General features: G+C 39.7%; 2 protein-coding genes across 2 annotated transcripts in view; one reads left to right on the top strand and one right to left on the bottom strand.

Annotated features, from left to right (window-relative positions):
• LOC134812866 (uncharacterized) overlaps positions 1-24,242 on the top strand; it is a 912,489-nt gene that overhangs the window by 693,113 nt on the left and 195,134 nt on the right. The gene's annotated exons all lie outside the window — the stretch shown is intronic.
• LOC134812856 (SCO-spondin-like) lies at positions 6,856-17,293 on the bottom strand. Its single transcript, XM_063820435.1, has 23 exons — positions 17,252-17,293; positions 16,945-16,976; positions 16,653-16,762; positions 16,101-16,282; positions 15,813-15,931; positions 15,242-15,384; positions 14,871-15,084; positions 14,662-14,774; positions 14,188-14,313; positions 13,708-14,077; positions 13,465-13,568; positions 13,215-13,308; positions 12,713-12,903; positions 12,406-12,576; positions 12,156-12,295; positions 11,557-12,028; positions 11,269-11,392; positions 10,906-11,092; positions 9,663-10,698; positions 8,610-8,703; positions 8,148-8,365; positions 7,724-7,863; positions 6,856-7,261 (listed from the first exon to the last, which is right to left on the bottom strand). Exons 1-23 carry the CDS (start codon positions 17,278-17,280, stop codon positions 7,177-7,179), a joined length of 4,494 nt encoding a protein of 1,497 aa, XP_063676505.1. The 5' UTR covers positions 17,281-17,293; the 3' UTR covers positions 6,856-7,176.

Genomic DNA, 24,242 nt, shown 5'->3' on the forward strand with positions numbered 1-24,242 from the left:
TCATCCAGCTATCTTTGTTTTTAGGGGATGTTTTCCCGACATGGTTGTAGCCAGCTTGTACTAAGATCTTGTTGAAGTTGGCTACCTTTTTGCTGAAATTTTCGGGAGCGTCTGTGGTCACGTCTGCTGTTGACAAAGCCTGCTGTTGAAAAAGCCTCCTTTCTTGCAAATAGGAATGTGGTTGTAGGTGTTATCTTTGCCACAAATGCATTTCTTGGCTATGTTGGCAATGGGTAGAGCGTATCTCAGTGCTATAGCGTCTTTGAACCCTTGCTTGTTCAAGACAAATCCGTACTTCTCATAAGGTAGTCCGGTCAGCCAGCTTGATGCACCTTTTTCACATGCATGTGGGATCTTCTCACTGATCGAAGGTGGAAGATCGTTCATCAGCTGGTTTTTGAGTGACTCCTACCTCTTGGCATGAGACAGGCTAATGGCAGACTTGACTGCTTTCCCAGCCTCTCTGTTTGTATTGAGAGTGGTGTGTTGCAATTTTGTCTGGTTCTAACGCGAGTCCCGAAAGCTCTGCGTGTGAACATCTGGCCTACCAAGTAAATTATTTGTCGAACTTGAGTAAGTTAACCTTTCGACCAAACATAGGATATTTTCAAGAACCACAAGATATCAACTCTTTGTATCTTCAAGTACTAGTAATTTTTGGTTAGATCCTCATAAGAAGTTTACATCGCAAGCACTTTCGGATTGATAAATTTTAAATTAAATTATTGGCGCGCAATAAACGCGCGCACAGCAGAGTGTCCGATCGAATTATTACCGTTCAAAATTTTATGTGTATTTTACGATTTGAAATGATTTAGTTTGTCCGCTACTGTATTAGTTGAAACCTTATCTGTTCCAGGTGAAGCTAAAGGAATGTTTTATCTCTATAAACACTAATGATATCCGCTGTGCGATAGCCGTGGATAGTGAGGGGTCTGAGACAGTGAGACATGCACTCCGTATTAACCGGTGAGTAATTTTCAACTTAGTTTATGTTCAATTCTTGTCTCCAAATCTTAATTCAGTTATTAAATTAATGTTCCAATTGTATCTAGTCTATATATGTTCAATAATTCATGATTCCAATTGACTATTGTTTCTTATCGTCAGGAAACTAACGTTCGAAGGAAAAAAGAATATCCAGACTCAACACTGACAACACTCTTGGAGTACTCAAAGACAGGACAACACTTGTTATGCTCCAGCTCTACAAATCCCTGATAAGGTCCAGAGTGGAGTACTGCTGCCCGCTTTGGAATCAAAACAAGATCTATGATGTCCAGTCTTTCGAGAGCATACAACGCTAGTTCACCAGACGGATTCTACGGCTCAGAGACACCGATTAAATGGAATAGACTGAAGGAACTGAAACTTACATCACTGCAAAGACGCCGAGAACGCTACACCATCATACATCTGTGGAAAGTTCTCCAGGGAATATGTCCAAATGTTCTAGATGTACAGTTCAGAGAGAATGCCAGACTGGGAGTTAAAGTTATACTCCCTTCTCTCACCAAACAAGCATCAGCTGCTGCACGCTCCACCTACGACCACTCATTCGCAGTAAGAGCTGGAAGACTCTGGAATGTTCTCCCCAAAATTGTCAATACTCAAAGGACTTTGACAAGCTTCAAGACATCTCTTGGAAACTTCCTAGACACCCTTCCAGAATCCAGACAAGCCCCTACTCCTGGATACAGTGCCGAAAACTCGATTTCTACAGACATAGCGGAGTTCTACAGTTACTAGCTACGAGTCCACATGGATCGAGATCTCATCAATCCTACCTTCGCTCACTACAAATGGACTCCACCAAGATGCTGCTTCCCCGGAGTTCAACATAGCTGAAGGATTGCTCCACGGCCTCTACTGCACTCAATGTTATCCTTTTCAAACCTTACTATCTGGAAATTTCTGGACTGTCTGAAGGCGGAGCAGGACATAACATATGTGAAACTCACGAAGAGACTGTGCAGAGAACGTCCTAGCCGAGGAGCAGCAAAGTGGATCTTAAGTATGACGAGAGACTGCAGACTGTTAACTTGATTTTCTTAAAGTTATTGGATGTATGATTTGAATTTATGATATAATGAATTTGTGATTTAAATTTATTAACATGACTTTCAAATTGATAATCTCTCTTGGTGAAGAATATAATAATAATTTGTATAATTTGTAAAGTTCGTAGATTCCTCTATAGGGTCATCGAATAGTTCGACCGCCCTTGTTTAACAGTACACTACATTGTAGATGTTCTGAAGGAGTATCCTAAGATTCTTGATCTTTTGGCACAGGCACCCCTCCTCATTTAACCCTCAATCAAGTTTCCTATCATTCGGCTGAGTCGACCGAGGAGATCACATAGATCCAATGAATCCTTAGCTACTTACTAGACTGAGTAAAACTGGGATTCGAACCCTGAACCTTCTGTACAGAAGGCGGAAGCTCTAACCACTAGGCCACCCAGCCATTGAGAAAAATTGGGGGAAATTCAACTAAGCGTCGCTTATTTTCGGTACTGCTTGTCCCCGTTGACTAACCGACGTGTTACCACACTTAGTATTTAGGCTTCATGCAGAGAAAAGCATGTCAAGACGATAATCCCGCTTAGGCCATATTACAATTCAAATACACGATGCAACGAATTTTGAGGCCATGCCTTGGCCTTGTTCATACAAGTTGTATATCCTACTGGGGGGGGCACCAATGGCATAAATGGCATAATGGAGAATTGGCCAATAAAAATTTCCATTTATGCCATAAAACGTATGCCATTTATGCCATTTTTGATATAATACATTTCTATTTTCTTTATTTGTCATATGAATCTTTAACGATCATTCCAAGCGTTATAAAGCATGAAACATGTCTCTTATTCAACTATTAATAATAATTTGCGAATTTAAAGTCAAATATGAAGACCTAAATTCATGGCATAAATGGAGAATTGGCCAATAAAAATTTCCATTTATGCCAAAAAACGTATGCCATTTATGCCATTGGTACCCCCCCATCCTACTGGAGAACTAAAGCAATATTGGGCCGCATTCTTTGTTGGCACCGCGATCATTTCCTATTTAACATACATAGCATAATAACATAGGTAAGCAAGCAACACCACGATTTTCTCGTAAAATCGGTAATATTTCTGTATTTAATGTAGAGCCGGGCGCTAGATCACAGATATCCCTAGATATGCACGATCTTTGATCCATCTAGGGTCGCCCCTGAAATTGGAGATACGCTCTCTAAGGCATGCTACCATCTTATTTCACAATTGCCTGTAGGGAGGTACCCCAAAAATTTCCTCTTTAACTAACAGTTGCACTGCCACCAGACAGGAGGGTGTAAAATGCAGCTCTGAAATCCATATGACTGAAGACTCTTATAAAGCTAATTTGTAGCGGTTGCATCGGCAATCTGTTCAGCCGACAACCACTACATTTATTGATTACGAGCTGTGCTAATCGATAAAGGATTCCAATGTTGTAGTGTAAATTTGTAGTCAGTAAATTAACGCATGCTACCCTGAATTAACGCATGCTACCGGCCCTTACCCCAATACACACGATGTCCTCAGACCTCATCATTGATTCTCCAGTAAATTTAACGACATTACTTCGGAGTATTCCAACAGCCACATTGTTACACACGTGCAACCAGCCAATTGCAGGAAGCCGAATGATTAATTTTGGCCAGTGACGGTTAAACTTAAAGTAGTGTGTACCGTACTTCGCCCGAGACTGCTGCAATGTGCAGCTCCTCATTTAACCCTCACTTCCGATTTCCCGAGTATTCGGCTGATAGAATACAGCGGGGGCTACATCATACATAGACCACTCAGGATCCTTAGCTGAACGTCAACGACGCTCACCCCACAACCAGGCAGACAGTGGGATTTGAACTCGTAACCTCGCGGTTGCAAAGCTGGCGTTCTAACCAACTGCGCTACCTCGCCGTTGCGATCAAGGAGCCTTCCCCTCATTTCCAAATATAGTCATACGTGACGTCATAACCATGGCGACGCATAGCAACAGATAGAGACGCGCTAGTTATTTTAATATGGTTTTATTTTATTCGCTGCGCGGTGTAAATATTTATTTTGACCAGTTATTTAGTCATAACTTTTTATAGGAAACTGTGCTAGGTTGCGTTTTTCTTGCGACATCCGATTTGGCGTTTTTCCTATCGGATGGTATATAATTTGGCCACAGCGCAAGAATCGCACGATAATCTTATTTCTATGAACAGCTTGAGCCGGGTACTGTATAGTATTAGGTAATAAGCCCAATTTGTACGTGGCACGCGTGGTGTACTGATGTGTATCAATTTTATTATTATGAAGTGAGCTGATTAGAGCTTATATTTATAGTTATAGTGAATGGAAATCTAGCGTCCGCCAAAATGCAAAACGAAACAATGAGCGCAATTTTTGTTTCATTTAGACTCATTGCAGAAGTCGTTCAGCAGGTTTATTTTTAGGTTGAAATATTTTAATTCAATCTTACAGATGACGCGATCAATAAATAATTGCTACATAAAGAGATTTATGGACAAAATTTGGCTTTATCAATATCATTGCATAACTAGCTTGCATTTACGTGCACGCTGTGACTATTTATAATTTTGGTTGTGATTGATATTTTTGATGCGATAAAAAGTATTGTTTAGGAAATATTTAAAACTTTATCATGATTGTCAAATAAAATTCATACAAGTTTCCTGTTTCTACAGTACGGAGCTAGATGATGGAGGGACATTAAAACGTAACTGATTTTAAATTTCCTTGAGCATTACGCGTTCGACTAGTATAGCGAGTAGCGAGTTTCTAGTATTTAATATTTCGAAGGAGTAAGCTACTAAGCCAGTCTGTAGGATCAGGCTAGAAGTAGAACAGGGTATACTGGTTAAATTAAGAGCAAGGTTTACAAAAATCGGGAAGGACTGAGCTGGTTTAAAAAGGATGAGTATTGAGTAGTGCGCGTTAGAGACAACGCTACATGACAGTCGCGGCAGTGAACTAATAATTGCTACCATAATTCATTCGTTATCTTATAATTAGCTTTATCGTCTCTTTTTTAAACTCGTGACCTCCGTCCTCGTGACTTCCACTCTAGTGACTACCGCTCGAGTGACTTCCGCCCTAGTGACTTGAGCCCTAGTGGTTTCCGCCCTAATCACATTAAAATGGAACCTCAAGAAGGGGGCTCTTACTAATTCGCTCGCCCAAAAATTTCACGTGACTTTGGTTTTTATGGTTTTGCAGCCATACAAAACGGTTTACATAAACCCTAATCCCAACCCTAACCCTAACCATAACCCCGAAACTAACCATAACCCTTACCACAACACCACTTCACACTTGGGGGTCCAAATTTTGGGCTCTAAAACTGATCCTATTTCTTGGCCTATTTTTTATTTTTTTCATGCTGATTTCACTTTAAGGGCCATTATGATTAAAGCATTTGACCCAGTCAAAAAAGCTTCAGTTGTATATCTTTTACGGTTTTTGCGGAAAGTCGCGTTAAAGTTAGTACCGTGGTGTCAGTAAAATGGTACGGATCCATATATATAGTAAGATCTTAAGATAATAGCCTGGGGTCCCCAGGTAACCTAATTACCGATTTGTTAATACTTCAGCTCACATCTGTATAACTGTTGTCGAAAATTTCTTTTATAATTTTTCGTTGTGTTGAAATCAGTTCAGGAACAATGTTAATACTTTAATAATTTGCTCCTTATCTTAACCAATGTTTCCAGGAAATATGCCTAAATTTAACTTATGAAATTCACCATGGTTGAAATTAACGACTTCGTCGCATATAATTCGATTATATTATAAATTGGTGCAAATAAAGGTGCAAAGTTGAAAAGTTATCAAAGCGTATCGAACACCAGCGGTGGAAGATGTTTGGACACATTCTCAGGAGTATGGAGAACACCCCAGCCCAAACGGCTCTCTCTTTTGCTATTGAATCAGATAATTTATTCATTGGAAGATTGGGGAGACCTAGAATGAACTTGTTATCGGTTTTAAGAAGTGATTTAAGTAGTAGAAATTTGCAAATGGACAACTCTCATGAATTGAATGAAATTAGAGATATAGCTGCATGCAACAGATGTTGGGAAAATCTTTTTCGAGGGTACAGTTTACCGCATTAAGGTATTTTTAAGAATCATTTTTGTCGGTAAGATCCTGTTTTATAATATAATAATATTATAAATTAATATCGATTTGTATGCAGTTTTTAATATTAACCCCAACTTCTGACCCGTAACTTATAAGTTTTAAGGTAATTTATAAGTAATATAACCTGCAGTTAATTTGGAGCCAAACTGAGAGACTAGAGTGCCTCTTTGTCTGCAGTGCTGGGAGTGTGTGGCTCAAAGATTAAAATTTTAAAAGTTTAAAATAAACCCTGCGTCATTAGAAACACTCCTAAAAGTTCGTTTTTTGACAAAAGATTTAAAATGTTTGTAATTTCATTTCTGTTTTAGTTACATATTTGATTTTTAGTATGCGTATAGAAAATCGATACGGCTTTAAAAAATGAGATGTTCGGCGACCTCCTAGCTCACTCACTAGACTCAGTAGAAGTGATTGAACTGTAAGGGACAATTGAGGCTAATGAATTAGCCTCATCATTGATCGAGATCTAAGCTTTAAATATTCGACGTGAAAATTAGGCTAACCACCTTTTGAGAGGGTGAAATGAGGCTAACAAGTATAATTTTGTGTATATTTTCGAGCAGGTTTGGTATTGTGACTATCTAATGTGTGAACAATAAAAATTGATTCATCCTCTTCAAGCTCAACATTTCTAATGTGTGAACAATAAAAATTGATTCATCCTCTTCAAGCTCAACATTTCAGAAATTTTTTACTCAAATGTACGGAAACAGGTTATAGACCCACTATCATTTAATAAATATTCTTGTCGATCACCATAATAGCAGACTGCAGAATTCATGTCAACATTAACTATGAAAGTAAAAAGCAAAAGTACGAATTGCGAGACGTTTTGAAAGAAATTCAGCTCAAGGATACAAATTTTTCAATATCTAAAATTGTTTTTTATCTCAAGTAAGTATAACTAATAAATTTTTCCGAATGACTGAAAAAGTCACACAACCAATCTCCATTCTCCCTAGCCTTTAGCTCTTTAGCAAAGTCTTCTATTCTCCCTTCTTGCCTTTGGGCGTTACAGTCAAGGTGATAGGGTCCGAAATATACTCTTTACCTTTCACTGTGACCACAGCTCTGAGATGAAGAGTGAGTTAGCGAGCAAAAGGGTATTTATTTATAGTCCCACATAATGGGTATTAACATTAATAAAACAGTACCTAATCAGACCTATCTCATTCTTTATAAAATAAATCAATAGTCCCGCATATTATCTTTCATCCTAATTTAATGTAGTATATGGAATTAAAAAGCGATCGATTACAGCTTAAACTAAATATTATGTCAGCCTACTATTATTTATACTGTATACAACTAAACATTTTTCACGGTCAAAATTGTTACGCCAACTATCAAAATTTAAGACGGTTTTAATCGTGCACGATTGAAATTTTGTGATTTCCGTACACATTATATCCATGTGACCAATCTGACCATGTGACATTGTGACCATGTGATCATAAATATCTGATAAGGTACACAGTTTTTTAGGGCGGGACGGTAAAACGCCCAGGAAAACAAAGAATATTTTAAACTTACATGTATGGGCCACTCGATTGAGGCTTTCGTTGATATCCAAAGCTGCGGCTGTAGATGTCCTTTTTGAGCCTGCTAACCTTGCAGTTTGTCTTTTTTTCATTCTTGTACAGACAGATCTGCACGTCTCTTGGTTTGACCGTCTAAGTAACGATAATTTAGTACAACAAATGATAAGCAAGAAAACATCTTTAGAGCTAATATGAAAATTGATGAAAGCGAAGAGCAAATATTTGGTCTGTCTAATCATAGAGACTCATGGTAAATTATGCTTAATGTATTCTCCAGCTTATATGAAATCAAAAATCAGATGAAGACGGGTATTTGCTGTCACGGGTATCTTTTTCGACTATTCAATTTCCTTATGATTGTAATCAATTGGTATGTTCAAATCGATTGGTTGCTGCAATCAATTTAATCCTCTTACCCCAATTTTAGTGTCGATACTCCACTCCAGATTACAAGGCTTCTTCTCTCCCTGTTTGCATGTAAGGTCATCCACTTGAGACGTGATGGTAACTTCGTTCTCAACTCCTCCTACTTCAATATCTACAGAATCCTCCGTACCCTGCCCTTTGGCGTGACATGTACACGTTCCTTTGTCAGACAGTTTAGCTGGCTTCAGTATCAGTTGGCTGTACGCCTCTGAAAACGAAAAGTCGTAATTCTAATAGGTTATACTTATAATACTTATACAGAATTTGTTGATGGTGAGATCAAATTATGTAACTAGGATAGAAATTGAATTACAAATTTCCTTGGTTGAGAAATTATTTTGAAAAATATAAATGTTGATGAGACTGATCTTTGCCCCTCTACCGCTTCAAAAACCAATATGAACGTGCACTTTTTAAACGAGTATATAAGAAAACCTAATTTGCATACTCACTTTTATTTCTAATGATGACGTTTTCCTTCCCAGCTTCCATTCTCTTTCCGTTGCAAGTCCACCAAAGTTCCGTGATAACCTCCAGTTTGTTGCACTGAAAGTAAGTAAATACCTTACTCGATATCTTAAATATATAAACAATTTGCTGGTTTTGTACAATTTAGCAATCATACAATAGGTATGCTTTAACTTTTACGATCTTAGAACGACAACATATCAGTAATCAGACATTGCAGCACACATCGGATTGTGGGGGAAACGAAAAAGCAAATAAGCTGGCCAAGCTTGACACAACCAGTGAATCAACTTTGAAGTGTCCAATTCTTCTTATACCAAACGCTTAATCGACGACAAAGTCACCAGACTGAATCAGTAAACCTGGTTAACTGATAGTCCCAGACACACCAAAATGACACTCGGCCACAAACACGTCAAAATCATCAAAAATCTTAATACTACACTCTGCAACAACATAAAAAATTACAGAACAGCACTGCACCTTATCACAGGACACTGTGGCATTGTGGCCTGAACAGACGCCTCCACATCAGTCACAAATCTAGCACATTATAGTTCAGCTTGTCCTACAGCGACGAAGAGGAGACTGTCTCGCACTTTCTTGGACAGTGCCCGGCTATTGCCCAAATAAGAGGGCAATATTTCCAGGACTATAACCTCTCCGTCAATGACATATTTAGCAACCAACATATCACCACTGTTGGCAATTTCGCAAACCGTACCAAACGCCTAATTGTGCCCGAGGAACTGTACCAGACCGGTGTGACATAGCAACTACTCACATGTTGTCTTAGCTCATTTTTCTGTTCCACACCCGGCTGTCACTTAAGCGTTCCTTCATGACTCATTCCCACCTCACTTGCCACCATCCTCCATTATACACCTTGGTATATATGGCAACCTCCCACAGGGTTGCCATACCCCAGAGGCAGGCAAAGTATCCTCATGCTATCCTCTCGTGGGCCATCCAGGCCCAGCTTCTCTTTAAAAAATAGTAAAAAATATATCAGAATGATTATTGAAAACATGCTTTACCTGAAGTTGCACTATTCCTCCCTCAACAAAATCGACTGTGTCTTTCAAAGCCTCGACTAGGTCTTTTTCTTCGAGCGGCAGAGCAACCTCGAATATGCCTTCAGATGTCTTTCCATCCAAATCCACAACACATTTGAAGTTTCCCTCTTTCTTAGCATCCATTTTCTTAATGGTCAATGTCAAACCGTCGTCAGAAATGGAATACGTCCTTTTTGCATTGGAAAGATCCCCCATACCTGGGTTAAACCTGAACCACTTAACATTGTCCTTGGTCACTTCCACACCGTTCACTCTACAAGTCAGAGCTAAGGGTTCTTTGACGACAGCATCAGGCTTAGGATTAACTGCCTCCACCCAGTCAGCAAGACATATGGGACAACATTCTCCTTCATTCTGAACCTCAATCTCATCATCATCACATTTAACATTACATTTCTTGTCTTCACACTCTTCCTGCCCCTTACCCACACACTTGCATTCCAGACATTCTGCTCCCTTCTCGTACTTGTCTCCAACATCGTAGAGCTGGCCAGCATATTCGCACTTGCAGTTATCTAGGCCAACACATTTTCCTTCCTCCATCATCTGTCCCTCGGGACAGAAACATCCAGACTGAGACTTTTTACCACCTTTAGGTTTTTGGCAGGATGGTGCTGGTTTAGGTCCCCTCTGTCTGAATACGGATCCTTCTGGACACTCAGGAGCGCACTTGCTATCAGGGAAGTTGAGTTGCCATCCGTCAGTATTGATTCCCTTAGCTTTACACTCTCCAGCCAACTGGTCGAGAATGGGGCATGAACAGGAAAGATCCACACACAAACAGATCTGTTGTACTGCCTCTGTTACGAAAGGTTCTTGGTCCACAATATCTGCACACTTTGAGAAGGGACTTTTCTTAAGAATGTTAGCTATATGTTTCTCATAACCTGGCTTCTCAGCTGTCAAACCCATGAGATCACACATGTCTGGAGGAGGCTCAGGTATAGGGCAGTCTGCTTCGTCATCTTGAGCCCACGCTGTCCCGAAATCTTCAACACTAGGGTTAAAAGTATTACTATTAATGTATCAATCCAATGCGAGATATTTGGTAGGCGCCATTTACTTTTTTTGCTTTTTAGTTATTACACAACGAAATAATTTATAAAAACGAAAATATACAGAAAAAAAATAGATATTACAAATAGGTACGTTACATGCTCTGGAGCGCTTCAAGAGTATATTTTAATAAAGATACAAGACTAACCTGTCAAGTACGTCTCCCTCAGGTCCAGTCAGATCGTTTGTTTTATCGTCGTCCCATTTACCACACATGCCAGTTGAGAAGCCCTTGCAGGAGCCGTGAATGTCAATGGAGTAACTGGAGACCTTGTCCCACTGCAGGTACACCAAAGGATCTTTTCCGTCCTGTGTAATCGTCATCGTGTATGTGCCTGCAATGTTTATGTAAGATCTCGCAAATTTAATTGCTCTTGTTTGGTCACAAAAAAATCTGTGTCCATATTGAAGCAATTCAATGAGCGAACGTTGCCCTTTACAATTTACATCCCCTTATCCCCTCCCAATAATGTACGTATGGCAAAGTTTTTAAGCGAATAAAACTTTTTACCTTTGTCTTCTAGTCGAATCTGAGAACCGTCTTTGTAAGACTTGTGCATGGGAACAGCAACAACATCACCATTCAGGGTCACGGTGTTGCCTTCCAGCTTAAATACGTCCGATTTGAAAGCAATCTGAAGGAGTGGGTATGTAAGTTTTTCTTACAAAATTAACTCATCTTCATTCATTTTTAACTCGCCAACTTTCTTTGCCCACAATACATTGTATTTATCATGAATCAAGGTATTTCTAATTCTTAATTACAATAAAATATTGATGTACGCTCTGAGTGTCGAACCTCAATGTATTTTGTGCTAGTACTAGCCCTGTCTTTTTCGTGGTCAGCATACATCATCACATCACCACAGCCGAAGAAGTTGTACTTGCAGTCACCCTTGAAAGCAAATTTAGAGCCATCGAACGTTGAGTAGAATGGATCAGCAGCAGCGGCACAGTGGCCTTGCTCAGGAACACAGGTCTTGACACAGTTGGTGTTAAACCAGACCACAGGGGTGGGATCTTCGCACTCTTCCCCGTCATCAATACAGGCACAGTGATGTACTCCTTGTGCATCACACGTGCACTCTTCTGTCTCCTGAGGGTTATAAATGGTACCTTCTTCAAAGCTCGTACCATCCTCATGCTCACAAACTGCAGGCATTACCACATCTACTTCAAAGTCGTCACTAGCAGTGACTCCATCCTTGGTGGCCTGGCAAGTGTAGGTTCCATCATCATCAGCATCAGCGTCAGATACAGTCAGCATCTTCCTGTAAAGAAGTTACAATTTTTATTGAGGTATTAATTAATACACACAGCTTCAAAGAAGTTTTTGGGATTTAAGCAAAAATGTATAATGAATTTAGTGGCCAAATTCATTATTGTATGAACACCCACTTGTTTCTGGAGATTCCCTTAGTTATCTTTTTACCGTCCTTAAACCAAACAATGTCCTTCTTGCTGACCCCCTCTACAAGTACTTCACATGTCAGAACTAGAGACTGTCCTTTCTTGATCTGGTTGTCGGGGTTCTCTGCCTGGAGAGGATGCTTGCTTAAAACGAACAACATATTCACACTTTACAGCACATTCCACACATAGGTGGAGCTTTCCTTAGTTTGATCTAACAACTAAAATATTAACTTACCACGACCCAGTTATCAAGACAGTAGGGACAGCATTCATCATCCTTCCTTGCCTCTAGCTGGTCTTCCTCACAGTTAAGAGTTGGACACGCCTTGTCTTGACACGTCATCTCCCCTGCATCTTGACAAGTACATGTCTGACACTCTGCTTCCTCTTCTATAACTGCTCCGTTCTGTTTATTCAGAGGTTTTACAAAATAAAATTATTCTTGTTTGAAAAAGTTATACTAATTGAGAAAGGGTACCTGAGATGAGTAATTTTCCGTGTTACTGAATCTTAATTTCCTAAAGCGCTCGTCAGTCACTCACATCATAAAACTGTCCCTCGTAGAGACACTTGCACCCGCTAGCATCTACACAAACTCCATCCTGTAGGAACTTTCCTGCTGGACAGAAACACCCTCTAACAGTCCCGGTCTTCTCTGGCTCCTTGTTGAGACAAGTTGGTACTGGGGTGGCTCCGTCAGATAGGTACACTGTTGGTTCAGGACATTCGTACGCTGAGGGAATATTCAGATTAGCTGTGGTTCGACAAAAGTTATGATAAATTTTATTAAATTGGGCCGGAGCTTAGAAATCTATAGTTGAACTTAATACTTTTTTAGATGGATCTTTATTCAATTTTATTTTTTATAACCAGGTTAATTTGATATGTAGCCATGCTATCGATGTGACTTAATTACAAATTTAAGCTGATCAAATACATGTATCATCAATGTTTTACAATTGCCCAACTTTGTTAATAAATGGTTGTTTTCAAAAAGAACTAGCTTTTTATGTCACAACAATATTGGATTCCAGAATAGCTTACGACAGAAGGAAATATGTTTTCTCCAGTTTGCGACATTAAAGCCGTTATTCTGACATTGTGTAGCATACACATCAAATTGAGCACAGGCACACGCCTGAAGGAAGTAACTCTGTGAATTATTTTGAATCTACTACAAATATTTTGTTGAAGAAAAAACTCTATGATTCTGATAAAATCGCAAGTCTTGGAATATAAAACATACTGGTAAGATATAAAAACTGAAAGAAAGTCCATCAATAAAAGCTCTCACTTCATCTAAATAGCAGTTACAGACGTCCATCATACAGTCCTTCATGGGACCACCGTTTCTGTCTCCAATAGGGGATGCACCGTTACATTGTTTGAATGGGTCATCTAGGAGGGGGGGGGGGGGTGTAATAAGTTGTTCTCTGAACTTTGAATGTCAAACGGGTTCATTTCTTAAAACCGCGAGTAATATTCGAGATCAAGGCCCAGTTGATTATTGATAAAAATTAAAATTGAGACCACTTACTCAAGAGAGCAGAGCAGATAGCCTCAGCTTCGTCGTGCAGGTTTCCGACGTCTCTGCAAACATCTGGTGGGAGAGGGGGAGCAGGACAGTTCTCATCGTACTCTTGGTGCATTATTCCCAAGCTGTTTGCACTTCCTCCCGTTAGATCATCGTTAGGGTTCCCATTCCAGTTCCCACACATACCCTTCGTTATGTCAGCACAAGACCCGTGGAGCCACATTTCAGCGTTGATATAAGAACCCCCGTTGGTAGCACGCAGACGCACGGATGGGTTTCTGCCCTTGTTGTACAGCCTGATTTCAAGTTGACCATTATTGATGATTTCAACCCTGTCTCCATTGTTGTAGTGTTTGATGTAGGGAATTTGGACCTGGTAAGTTGTTTATTTGCTGATTAAAATATAATTATGAGATTATAGTATTAGCCCACTATTTCCAATTTTTACCGAGACAGTAGTTAATATAGATTTGAAGTACTCACATTTACGTCATCGACTTTTGACACCAAACCTCTCTCGATAGAAAATTTGGATCCCTTGAAAATCAGTTCAATCCGTCCTGTGTATCTTGGGGCTCGATTATGAAGATCAACATTCTTGAAATTTACCTGAAATAAAAATCAATCATCAGAAATATTGCAGTTTGTATGCCTAGATATTTTCTACTGAAGAATTGCAGGTTGTGGATTACTGGATGGTGCCAGCCTCTCACTCTGCATTATCTTCTGATCAGGACCCCAGATCACAGGTTAGGCGTGGAAACTCAGGAACTGGCCATGGAAGGACATACACAGATAAACGGAGTAATAAAAGATACTAAATCTTAAATTCATGGCTTTCTTTGCAGGTAGAAACCACAAACAGTCCTGCTGATAATGTTTGAAGAACCTACCACGAGTGACTAATGTAAAAACCTTAATGTATTGATAAAAAAGAAGCTAGTAAATAAAACTTACAACGAAGTCCCCACAGCTAGCTGCCTGGTATGTACATACTCCATGAAAATCATAGTATTTTCCGTCAAACGACCTGTAGTGAGGATCTCCGGAGCTTGAACAATAAGCTGGTGCTGAAATTAATTAGGTGAGTACTAAGTTATTGTAGTAATAAATCCTTATCACCATGGTCACTAACCCATATAAGTTCAGTTATCATCATAACCTACATTTGATACACTTGGACTCGCACTCCTCAGGATCTGTCCACTTCTCAGTGCCTCCCGGACAAACCAGAGTGTCGTCACCACACGCACAGTTGATACCAGCCTCAGAGCAAGTACAAGTCTTTCCATCTTCTCCTGGCCACTGGTCTCCTCCAGAGTATATTGTTCCATCTTCAGCAGTACAGCTTATAGGTGTACAAACCTCAGCTCCTTCTACCTGTTAATGGAAGTCAGATATTAGTTTTTCTCTATATGTATTGTAAGACTGCAGGTAGAGATTTGGCACTGAACAAATTCTTCTACCTGTTATTAGAGGTTATAGCTATTATTTTGTACAAAGCTTAACCTGAAGTCCCAAATTAGAAATTACAAACCTTGATAGTAGGCCAACTGGTTACGGATTGGAAGCCGAATCCAACATGACCAGGTGCTACAAAGAAGGGCTGCTGAGAGGAGATAGACTCTTCTAGAACACCGTCTATCCAAACTGACTCCTCCTCACCTTGAACCAGGATCTCTGAGGGAAATACACGATGTGAAACACAATAATTCATCTTGGGTGGGTTTCATGCTTGCTTGGGGGCCAATTTTTATTAATTTAATTAATATATTGGAAATGAAGATTGGCCACTGCCCACTGGTAATCGACCGCTGTTATTAATCATATTACCTTATATTATTATAATATTAGCAACGTTTTGGATCATCATCTCCCAGGAGGATAGAATGAATATGAATTACTCGCACGCTTAGGTTCGGTCATAATTAGGTCATTTGGTATTCATGCCACCCCGCTGATACAGCTAACAACTGCGGATGCCTGAGATCCGAAGCCTACTCAAAAGCTTGCTCTATGGTCCTAGTTTGTTGGTATAAAGTCTACCGTATACCTCCAACTCAGATTTTACACAAATTCCAGGCTAGACCTTCCTTCACACCACTAACCTAGAGTCGCAGCTCCAGAAGCGACAGCGTTATTCTTGACTTTGCTTTGAGCGAGATTTTGTCCATTACCGTTAACTATTTTACCCATCTGAACATTAGCCATTACTGGCACCTTCAATCTGGGAGGAAATGTATTACTTTTTGACGTCGTCAATATCTCTTTTTAATAATCAATCCATCGTAGTAGGACAATATAGTAACTTAGTAAGAAAAGTCCGGGTTTTTATCGCCCCTCCCCCTCTCTCTCACCCTCCAGCATCTACATTTTCACATAATGTTTCGTCTCACCTCATCATTACGTAGTTGCCATTGTTATCGTCCTCCATATTAAAGGTAATACCTCCGAAAGGTCCAGCTCTGGCACTTGAATCGCTGTTAGAGAAACGGGCCTTGACGTAAAAGTCTTTGCTGGTGTGAAGTCCCTCCCCAGAAAGCGAGATAACACAAAACTTGTTAGCCCCTGCTCCAGACTGGATAAATTAACTTATGTTATATATTATAGAACTAGAAGGATACAAGTGTGAGAACACTCAAAATAAACAATGCATCACGTGAGGGAGAATGTGACGTCACGTGAGGGTGAATGTGACGTCACGTGTGGGTGAATGTGACGTCACGTGTGGGTGAATGTGACGTCACGTGGGGGAGAATGTGACGTCATGTGAGGGAGAATGTGACGTCACGTGAGGGACGAGGGTGAATGTGACGTCACGTTAGGGTGAATGTAACGTCACGTGAGGGTGAATGTGACATCACGTGATGAAAGAGAAAGTGAAAGTGACATCTGTATTATGTTTCACGTGATAATATTAATGTATAACGTGATGAAACGAACATTACCTTGGAGTTTGAAGTTCCAATGCTCCATACTCCGTTTGCATAAGAGCTTGACGTCACACATCCCTCAACAGACGATGTTATTGTAGTAAGCGGAGCACAACTCCATTCCCCTGTTGAAATTACGAAATATAAAGGTCATGGGGGTGATTCGGAATCAACGTCCAAAAATCAACAATTTTTAAACATTTGGGCGAGCGATTTAGTGGGAGCGTTATTCATTGTTCATATTGTAACAAAACAAGTAGAACCATTATTTTTGAATGAATGAAGCTATTAAACTAATTTAACTTACCTGGTGCGTTCCCAGCTAAAACTGCAGGCAATCTGGAATTAAGGGTTCTCTTGATAATTTAGCATCACGATAGCTCTCAAATTTGATAATCACTTTAAATTAAAAGTTAAAATTTAGGTTAGGGTTTTTGTAAAATCGTTTTGTTCGGCTGCAAAACCATATAAATAATAAACCTAAGTCGCATATTAATTTTCGAGCGAGCAAAATAATATGACTATGAGGTATGAGCCGGCTATCATACATTGAATGGTTAAAATGTTTGTGTTATGTACTCCGTGACAGTAACTAGAAATAAAGTAAAACTTACAAGAACAGCAAAGAAGCTGCGACCAACATTAGCTCGATCCTTTGTTCTACAATACAAATATTAATGAGCGATAAACTTTAAACTCACGATCAGCTAATATTTGACTTATCGGTATCCAAATATTAGAATGTATTCAGAATTTAATAGTCTGTTAACAGTTAATTACGTAAGGCTACGCAATATTTTAGATCATTAAAATCCTGGTATAGCAACATAATTATTATACCAGCAAATTATTACTACATTATAATTAGTAAATTACATCGTTATAGCCTACATAAACATTTGAAGCAAAGCAAAAGTACGCTGCAAACTATAATTGGGATTACAACCTTAAAACTTGCATTTGATCAAATACTTTATCAAAAGCAGCTCCTCTTATATAGTCTCACTAAGAAGTTAAAGTTAACTCAGTTCATTTGGTGCTGAACTACGATCCCATTTTAGAGCTGCTCCAGCTCTATGAGGACATCACAATCACATGTAGAGATGTCCGTTAAGCTTCAACCCACTTGTTCAGCTGCTCCACGCTAACGACCCTGCTTATTCTTATTCCAAATCCAGCTTCTCAATTTCAACAAAATTTTCAAAATATAAGAATTTAAAGTTTTTTTACAAAACTGTAAGTATAAATTTCTCCGAATTACTTATACATGCTGGTTCCCATAAGTGCTGGTTTCAACCGCGTTCCCTTTGGCCTAACCAAACTTTTACAGAACTGCAGACCGATGTAAATTGTAAAATAGACACCAGCTGTGAAACAATGATACCTCATGGCTCCATTTATTTATCAATAAGTCAATACTGATCCTAAGTCTGCTAGCAATTTAAATTTTATCAAACTACTAAAATTGCGTACAGACTTACAAATAATCCAATTACCCAGATTCACAGTGCACAGAAAATGAAACTGCGTCGATCATAAAACCATGTGGTACGTTTAATATACGTTATCTAAGCTACATAAATCTGACGGACTCCTTACAGTTACTGGGGCACTGGGCGCGGGCGCTCAGCTTTTCATTCCGCTGCAGTTTTAATCTGTTTATGAACAAAAAAGCCTGAGGTTCGATGTTCCCTGGGGACAAAAGGATTTCGCGATTATTTTGGCCAAAATTCGCGATACCGCGATTTTTCCTTTTCACCCTTTTGAAAAAAAGCAATAGTGAAAGGTTACGAATGGACGGTTTTTGCAGAAAAACGTGGATTTTGGAGATTGGGGTAGGTGGGTCAAATATATGTCGTGTTCCTTCCGTATGTTACCAAGCAACGAAAAATTTGCGCGCGCGCGAGGATTGCTTGCGGAGATGTGATGTATAGATAGCCTGTGATCTATGAATGCGCGGCGCGACTGTGTATTAATGTATACAATGTAATGTATAGTATTTTGTAATAAGCCCAACTTGAACGTGGCACGCGTAGTGTACTGATGTTTCATTATTATTATTACAAGGTGAGCTGATTAGAGCTTATATTAATAGTTATAGTGAAATGGAAATCTAGCGTCCGCCAAAACGAAACAACGGGCGCAATTCTTGTTAATAGACTATACATTAAACTACACATAAAATTTGTCGCAAATAATGGGAAAAATCGCGATTTCGTACATGCCGCGATTTCCTTTTGTCCCTGGGTCCCCAGGATAAACGCGCCAAACAGACATTTACACTTGCATGCACCTCAAAACGTTGTAGCGCGATGCACTACTGGGTCGCGCACGCATCAAATACCTAATGCTTATCGCAACCACAGATCGTATGCAGATCGGCGAGATGCGAAGGATTGACATCGTGAATCAACTCAAAACGATACTCATAGCACATAGGGCGCAACTAACCCATAACCGGAACCCAACTAACTAAAGCTCTGACCACATGTTCATTGTTAATGTTCTATAAAATAAAATAAAATCTTAACAATAACGACGATAAAGTTGACTCATTTACTTAAAATATGAATGGCCATTACATTATGATCATTAACTTTAAGTACATGCGTGAGTTGTCTAGCAAGCCATAGGCATATGGCCGGCATGGCATAGTATATTGGCATATAATAGTAATAGTATATTGTCATACGTTGCATGCAACGTATGACCCGTCGCGCCGCGCACTCGTGCGCGGCCCCCTGTATATGATCGAATCGTACTCGTAAAAAACGACAATAGGGGTCACGAGGTAAAACAACATTTTCATTAATCAATTTAATCAATGACATTGACAATCGTTTATTAATCAATTTTGTATGATTTAATATTTAAGGTTGATTTTACTAAATTTAAATGTGAGCACAATAAATTATTTATAAATTGCTAAACCTCGAGCGAGATATGATTTAAAAATTACGCAAGCGAAAGATTAAGATTTAATTAATTTTTAAACGAGCGCAAGCCTGTTAAACTAAAGCGCAGCGTGCTAAATCACTTTATCCACATTCCACTATTTACACTTGATTTTCAAAATTTGTCTAAAAGACTAAAAGCAGCTAATATAAGTTAAATCAATATATTTTTGGATGCTGATTTCAAATCACCATATGCTTTTGTTAGAGATTCCGATTAGGTTAGGGTTAGGATCAGGTATAAGCTAGAGCTGGTTACTGTTAGTTATACTCATAGTATACAGGGGTTTCGAATGTAGTCGTTCAGAGTTTATTATTATAAAGGGTCTCAATAAGAGGTCTCGACTGCCTAGGCGTCAAACCTTGGCAGTCGGTAGTTTTCCTCTGGCCCGGGATCCGCTGACCCTAGGGACTAGAGGGTAAAGGTGTAGAGACTATGTGTATCTACAAATCTTTCGATTATTATTATTATTATTATTTAGCAAATCCATATCACGTACATAAAATAATTTGATACATGTTACGCATCAAAAATCTAATGACCTCTCCTGCTACGAAGATAATCAACTCAACCAAAGTAACCAAAGTAAGTAACTCTCGGCCGTTTTAGACCCCCTCGCTCACCCTCCATCAGACGACAGACACTTTACAGTTATTATACAAGAATTACTTTATTCGCAATAGCTATGAAGATATCCACCTAAAGTGTTAGATCATTTTGCACAAGGCTTTCTCTCCAACGGTCCCAGTGAACCTCTAGGCTCTGACTCAGGTCCTTAAACTGAGATCATGATATCATGAGATTCTGATGAACCACAAGGCGCGTCACAATTTTTATATTTATCAGACTCATGACATTAATGATTTGCAAACAATTCTCCGTTTAAAATAAAAACATTTATATAATGTCTAAATATTATTTTTTGAAACATGAATTATATTGAAATAAACAGGATGAATATTCTTCGTAGAATAATAACTACATCGCTAGTCCTGCTACATCGCTAGTCGCGAAAGCTTCGATTTATTTTGCATGGTCACTGATCGGCACCAGATGAAACATGTAATTTGAAAGATACCATTACCTGCTGGTTTAATACAATAATCCTTTTGCCGCTGTTTCTATTTATAAACTGTTCATATTATGAACTTCATAACTGTGAGTGTGACTATGACCAGCTTGAGCTGTACTGACGTCTTCCAAGTTTAAACATTTCTAAGCTTTTTTAAACTGCAAATAAAGTGAAAATGTGGAGAGGTAAAATTTGCGTCCTTTAAAAATTATTTCGTCTGCTAAGATAAGTCTAGTAACACGGCCAGCCGGTAAGTTTTGCTGGGTAGAAGAGAGAACAGACCAGTTTTATAGTGTCTCTGAGATTATGTTGAAGATTTTTGTTCATCGCTAGGAGACTGCACCGGTTATTTCCGATTCTTCGGGTTTGTGTTTATGGTTTGGATTGGGTTGACGGTTTATATAAAACCGTTTTATTATCAACAGCTTCTTTATTTTATTTTATTTTGACCTAAAATACCCAATCAACAATCAATTTCTCAGGACAAACAATCAAAATCAAACGTCGTAACGCGATTTATTTAGTTTCATTTTAAATTGTTGGCACTGAGTTTACTGTTTTATTAGAAATTTCTTTGAAAGAATCATCAGCAGTTGGAATTGTAGTAGGTTTTTTTCATCAAGTAGATCAGAGCAGTTGGAATTTGTGTTACCTGGAAAGTGGACAATTAGATTACCAGTCTGTAGAACTAGGACTATATATTCGCAGACTGGTAACCTAACTTTACAGGTAATAAACACATACCTTTGCAGTGACTCAAGGCAAATCACATGCGACCTTTCGATTGTGGAATTCGATTAAAAGTTCCTTTGAGATGATCCGTGCAGTGTGCACCTCTTAATATTGCTTCTGCGGAACAAGTAGAGAGCAGTTGGAATTTGTGTTACCTGGACCGTCGACAATTAGATTATTAGTCTGTAGGACTAGGACTATATAATTATATCAGTTTGAGTTAAAGGATCACGCGTTGTAAGGAACGTAGCCATTTATAAAACTGACACGTTGTAGGGTACGATAGATTTAGAGTAATTTAGCATGGCTCCTGTCTTGCGGGCCATATTGCAGACTTCCTGGCTTCAAGTTATGCTTTAAATTCTGTCTGTTTATAAATTTGACCAAAACCCATAATCATGGGTAGGGTGGACCGCTGCCAGTGTCTCTCTTTCCCAAACAAAAGTAAATGATATTAATTTGATTTTTAATAACCGTCCGCAAATGCAAAATGATACAAGGAATGAAATCGGTCGCTCGCTTTTCCCTTTCATTCACGACTTTCGAATTGTAATAAGTTTCAATTAATTATATCAATCACATGCACTGCAAAAATCTCTTTGGGTTGCTTTCGCGTCGATACCTAGTCGATACCTCAGTATAGTGTCCAATTAGCTGATGTTCAGATGTTTATTGAATCTTTATTGCCGAGTACAGATGCCCCTATTACTCTATTACAATTGACACGTCACTTGGGGGTCCAAATTTCGGGACCTAAAGTTGTTATTCCGTGGCCAAGTTCTTATTTCTTTATGCTGATAATAAAGCCACAAAAGCATTTGACCCAGCTTCCATTGTATATCTCTCACGGTTTTTGCTGACCCTGACCCTGACCCTGACCCTGACCCTGACCCTGACCCTGACCCTGACCCTGACCCTGACCCTGACCCTGACCCTGACCCTGACCCTGACCCTGACCCTGACCCTGACCCTGACCCTGACCCTGACCCTGACCCTGACCCTGACCCTGACCCTGACCCTGACCCTGACCCTGACCCTGACCCTGACCCTGACCCTGACCCTGACCCTGACCCTGACCCTGACCCTGACCCTGACCCTGACCCTGACCCTGACCCTGACCCTGACCCTGACCCTGACCCTGACCCTGACCCTGACCCTGACCCTGACCCTGACCCTGACCCTGACCCTGACCCTGACCCTGACCCTGACCCTGACCCTGACCCTGACCCTGACCCTGACCCTGACCCTGACCCTGACCCTGACCCTGACCCTGACCCTGACCCTGACCCTGACCCTGACCCTGACCCTGACCCTGACCCTGACCCTGACCCTGACCCTGACCCTGACCCTGACCCTGACCCTGACCCTGACCCTGACCCTGACCCTGACCCTGACCCTGACCCTGACCCTGACCCTGACCCTGACCCTGACCCTGACCCTGACCCTGACCCTGACCCTGACCCTGACCCTGACCCTGACCCTGACCCTGACCCTGACCCTGACCCTGACCCTGCTTTTAGTCTAAAAGACTAAAAGCAGCTAATATAAGTTAAATCAATATATTTTTGGATGCTGATTTCAAATCACCATATGCTTTTGTTAGAGATTCCGATTAGGTTAGGGTTAGGATCAGGTATAAGCTAGAGCTGGTTACTGTTAGTTATACTCATAGTATACAGGGGTTTCGAATGTAGTCGTTCAGAGTTTATTATTATAAAGGGTCTCAATAAGAGGTCTCGACTGCCTAGGCGTCAAACCTTGGCAGTCGGTAGTTTTCCTCTGGCCCGGGATCCGCTGACCCTAGGGACTAGAGGGTAAAGGTGTAGAGACTATGTGTATCTACAAATCTTTCGATTATTATTATTATTATTATTTAGCAAATCCATATCACGTACATAAAATAATTTGATACATGTTACGTATCAAAAATCTAATGACCTCTCCTGCTACGAAGATAATCAACTCAACCAAAGTAACCAAAGTAAGTAACTCTCGGCCGTTTTAGACCCCCTCGCTCACCCTCCATCAGACGACAGACACTTTACAGTTATTATACAAGAATTACTTTATTCGCAATAGCTATGAAGATATCCACCTAAAGTGTTAGATCATTTTGCACAAGGCTTTCTCTCCAACGGTCCCAGTGAACCTCTAGGCTCTGACTCAGGTCCTTAAACTGAGATCATGATATCATGAGATTCTGATGAACCACAAGGCGCGTCACAATTTTTATATTTATCAGACTCATGACATTAATGATTTGCAAACAATTCTCCGCTTAAAATAAAAACATTTATATAATGTCTAAATATTATTTTTTGAAACATGAATTATATTGAAATAAACAGGATGAATATTCTTCGTAGAATAATAACTACATCGCTAGTCCTGCTACATCGCTAGTCGCGAAAGCTTCGATTTATTTTGCATGGTCACTGATCGGCACCAGATGAAACATGTAATTTGGAAGATACCATTACCTGCTGGTTTAATACAATAATCCTTTTGCCGCTGTTTCTATTTATAAACTGTTCATATTATGAACTTCATAACTGTGAGTGTGACTATGACCAGCTTGAGCTGTACTGACGTCTTCCAAGTTTAAACATTTCTAAGCTTTTTTAAACTGCAAATAAAGTGAAAATGTGGAGAGGTAAAATTTGCGTCCTTTAAAAATTATTTCGTCTGCTAAGATAAGTCTAGTAACACGGCCAGCCGGTAAGTTTTGCTGGGTAGAAGAGAGAACAGACCAGTTTTATAGTGTCTCTGAGATTATGTTGAAGATTTTTGTTCATCGCTAGGAGACTGCACCGGTTATTTCCGATTCTTCGGGTTTGTGTTTATGG

The sequence above is a fragment of the Bolinopsis microptera genome, chromosome 3, assembly GCF_026151205.1.
Source record: "Bolinopsis microptera isolate Bmic1 chromosome 3, MBARI_Bmic_1.0, whole genome shotgun sequence".
NCBI lineage: Eukaryota > Metazoa > Ctenophora > Tentaculata > Lobata > Bolinopsidae > Bolinopsis > Bolinopsis microptera.

Bases quoted from the DNA above. Each gene is read 5' to 3' on its own strand.
- LOC134812856 (XM_063820435.1), bottom strand. From the start codon at position 17,280: ATGTTGGTCGCAGCTTCTTTGCTGTTCTT. The intron at 16,283-16,652 runs GTAATGTTCGTT...TAATTTATCCAG, and splicing joins TTGGAACTTCAAACTCCAAG to TCTGGAGCAGGGGCTAACAA. The intron at 12,904-13,214 runs GTAAGCTATTCT...ATATTCCCTCAG, and splicing joins AAAACATATTTCCTTCTGTC to CGTACGAATGTCCTGAACCA.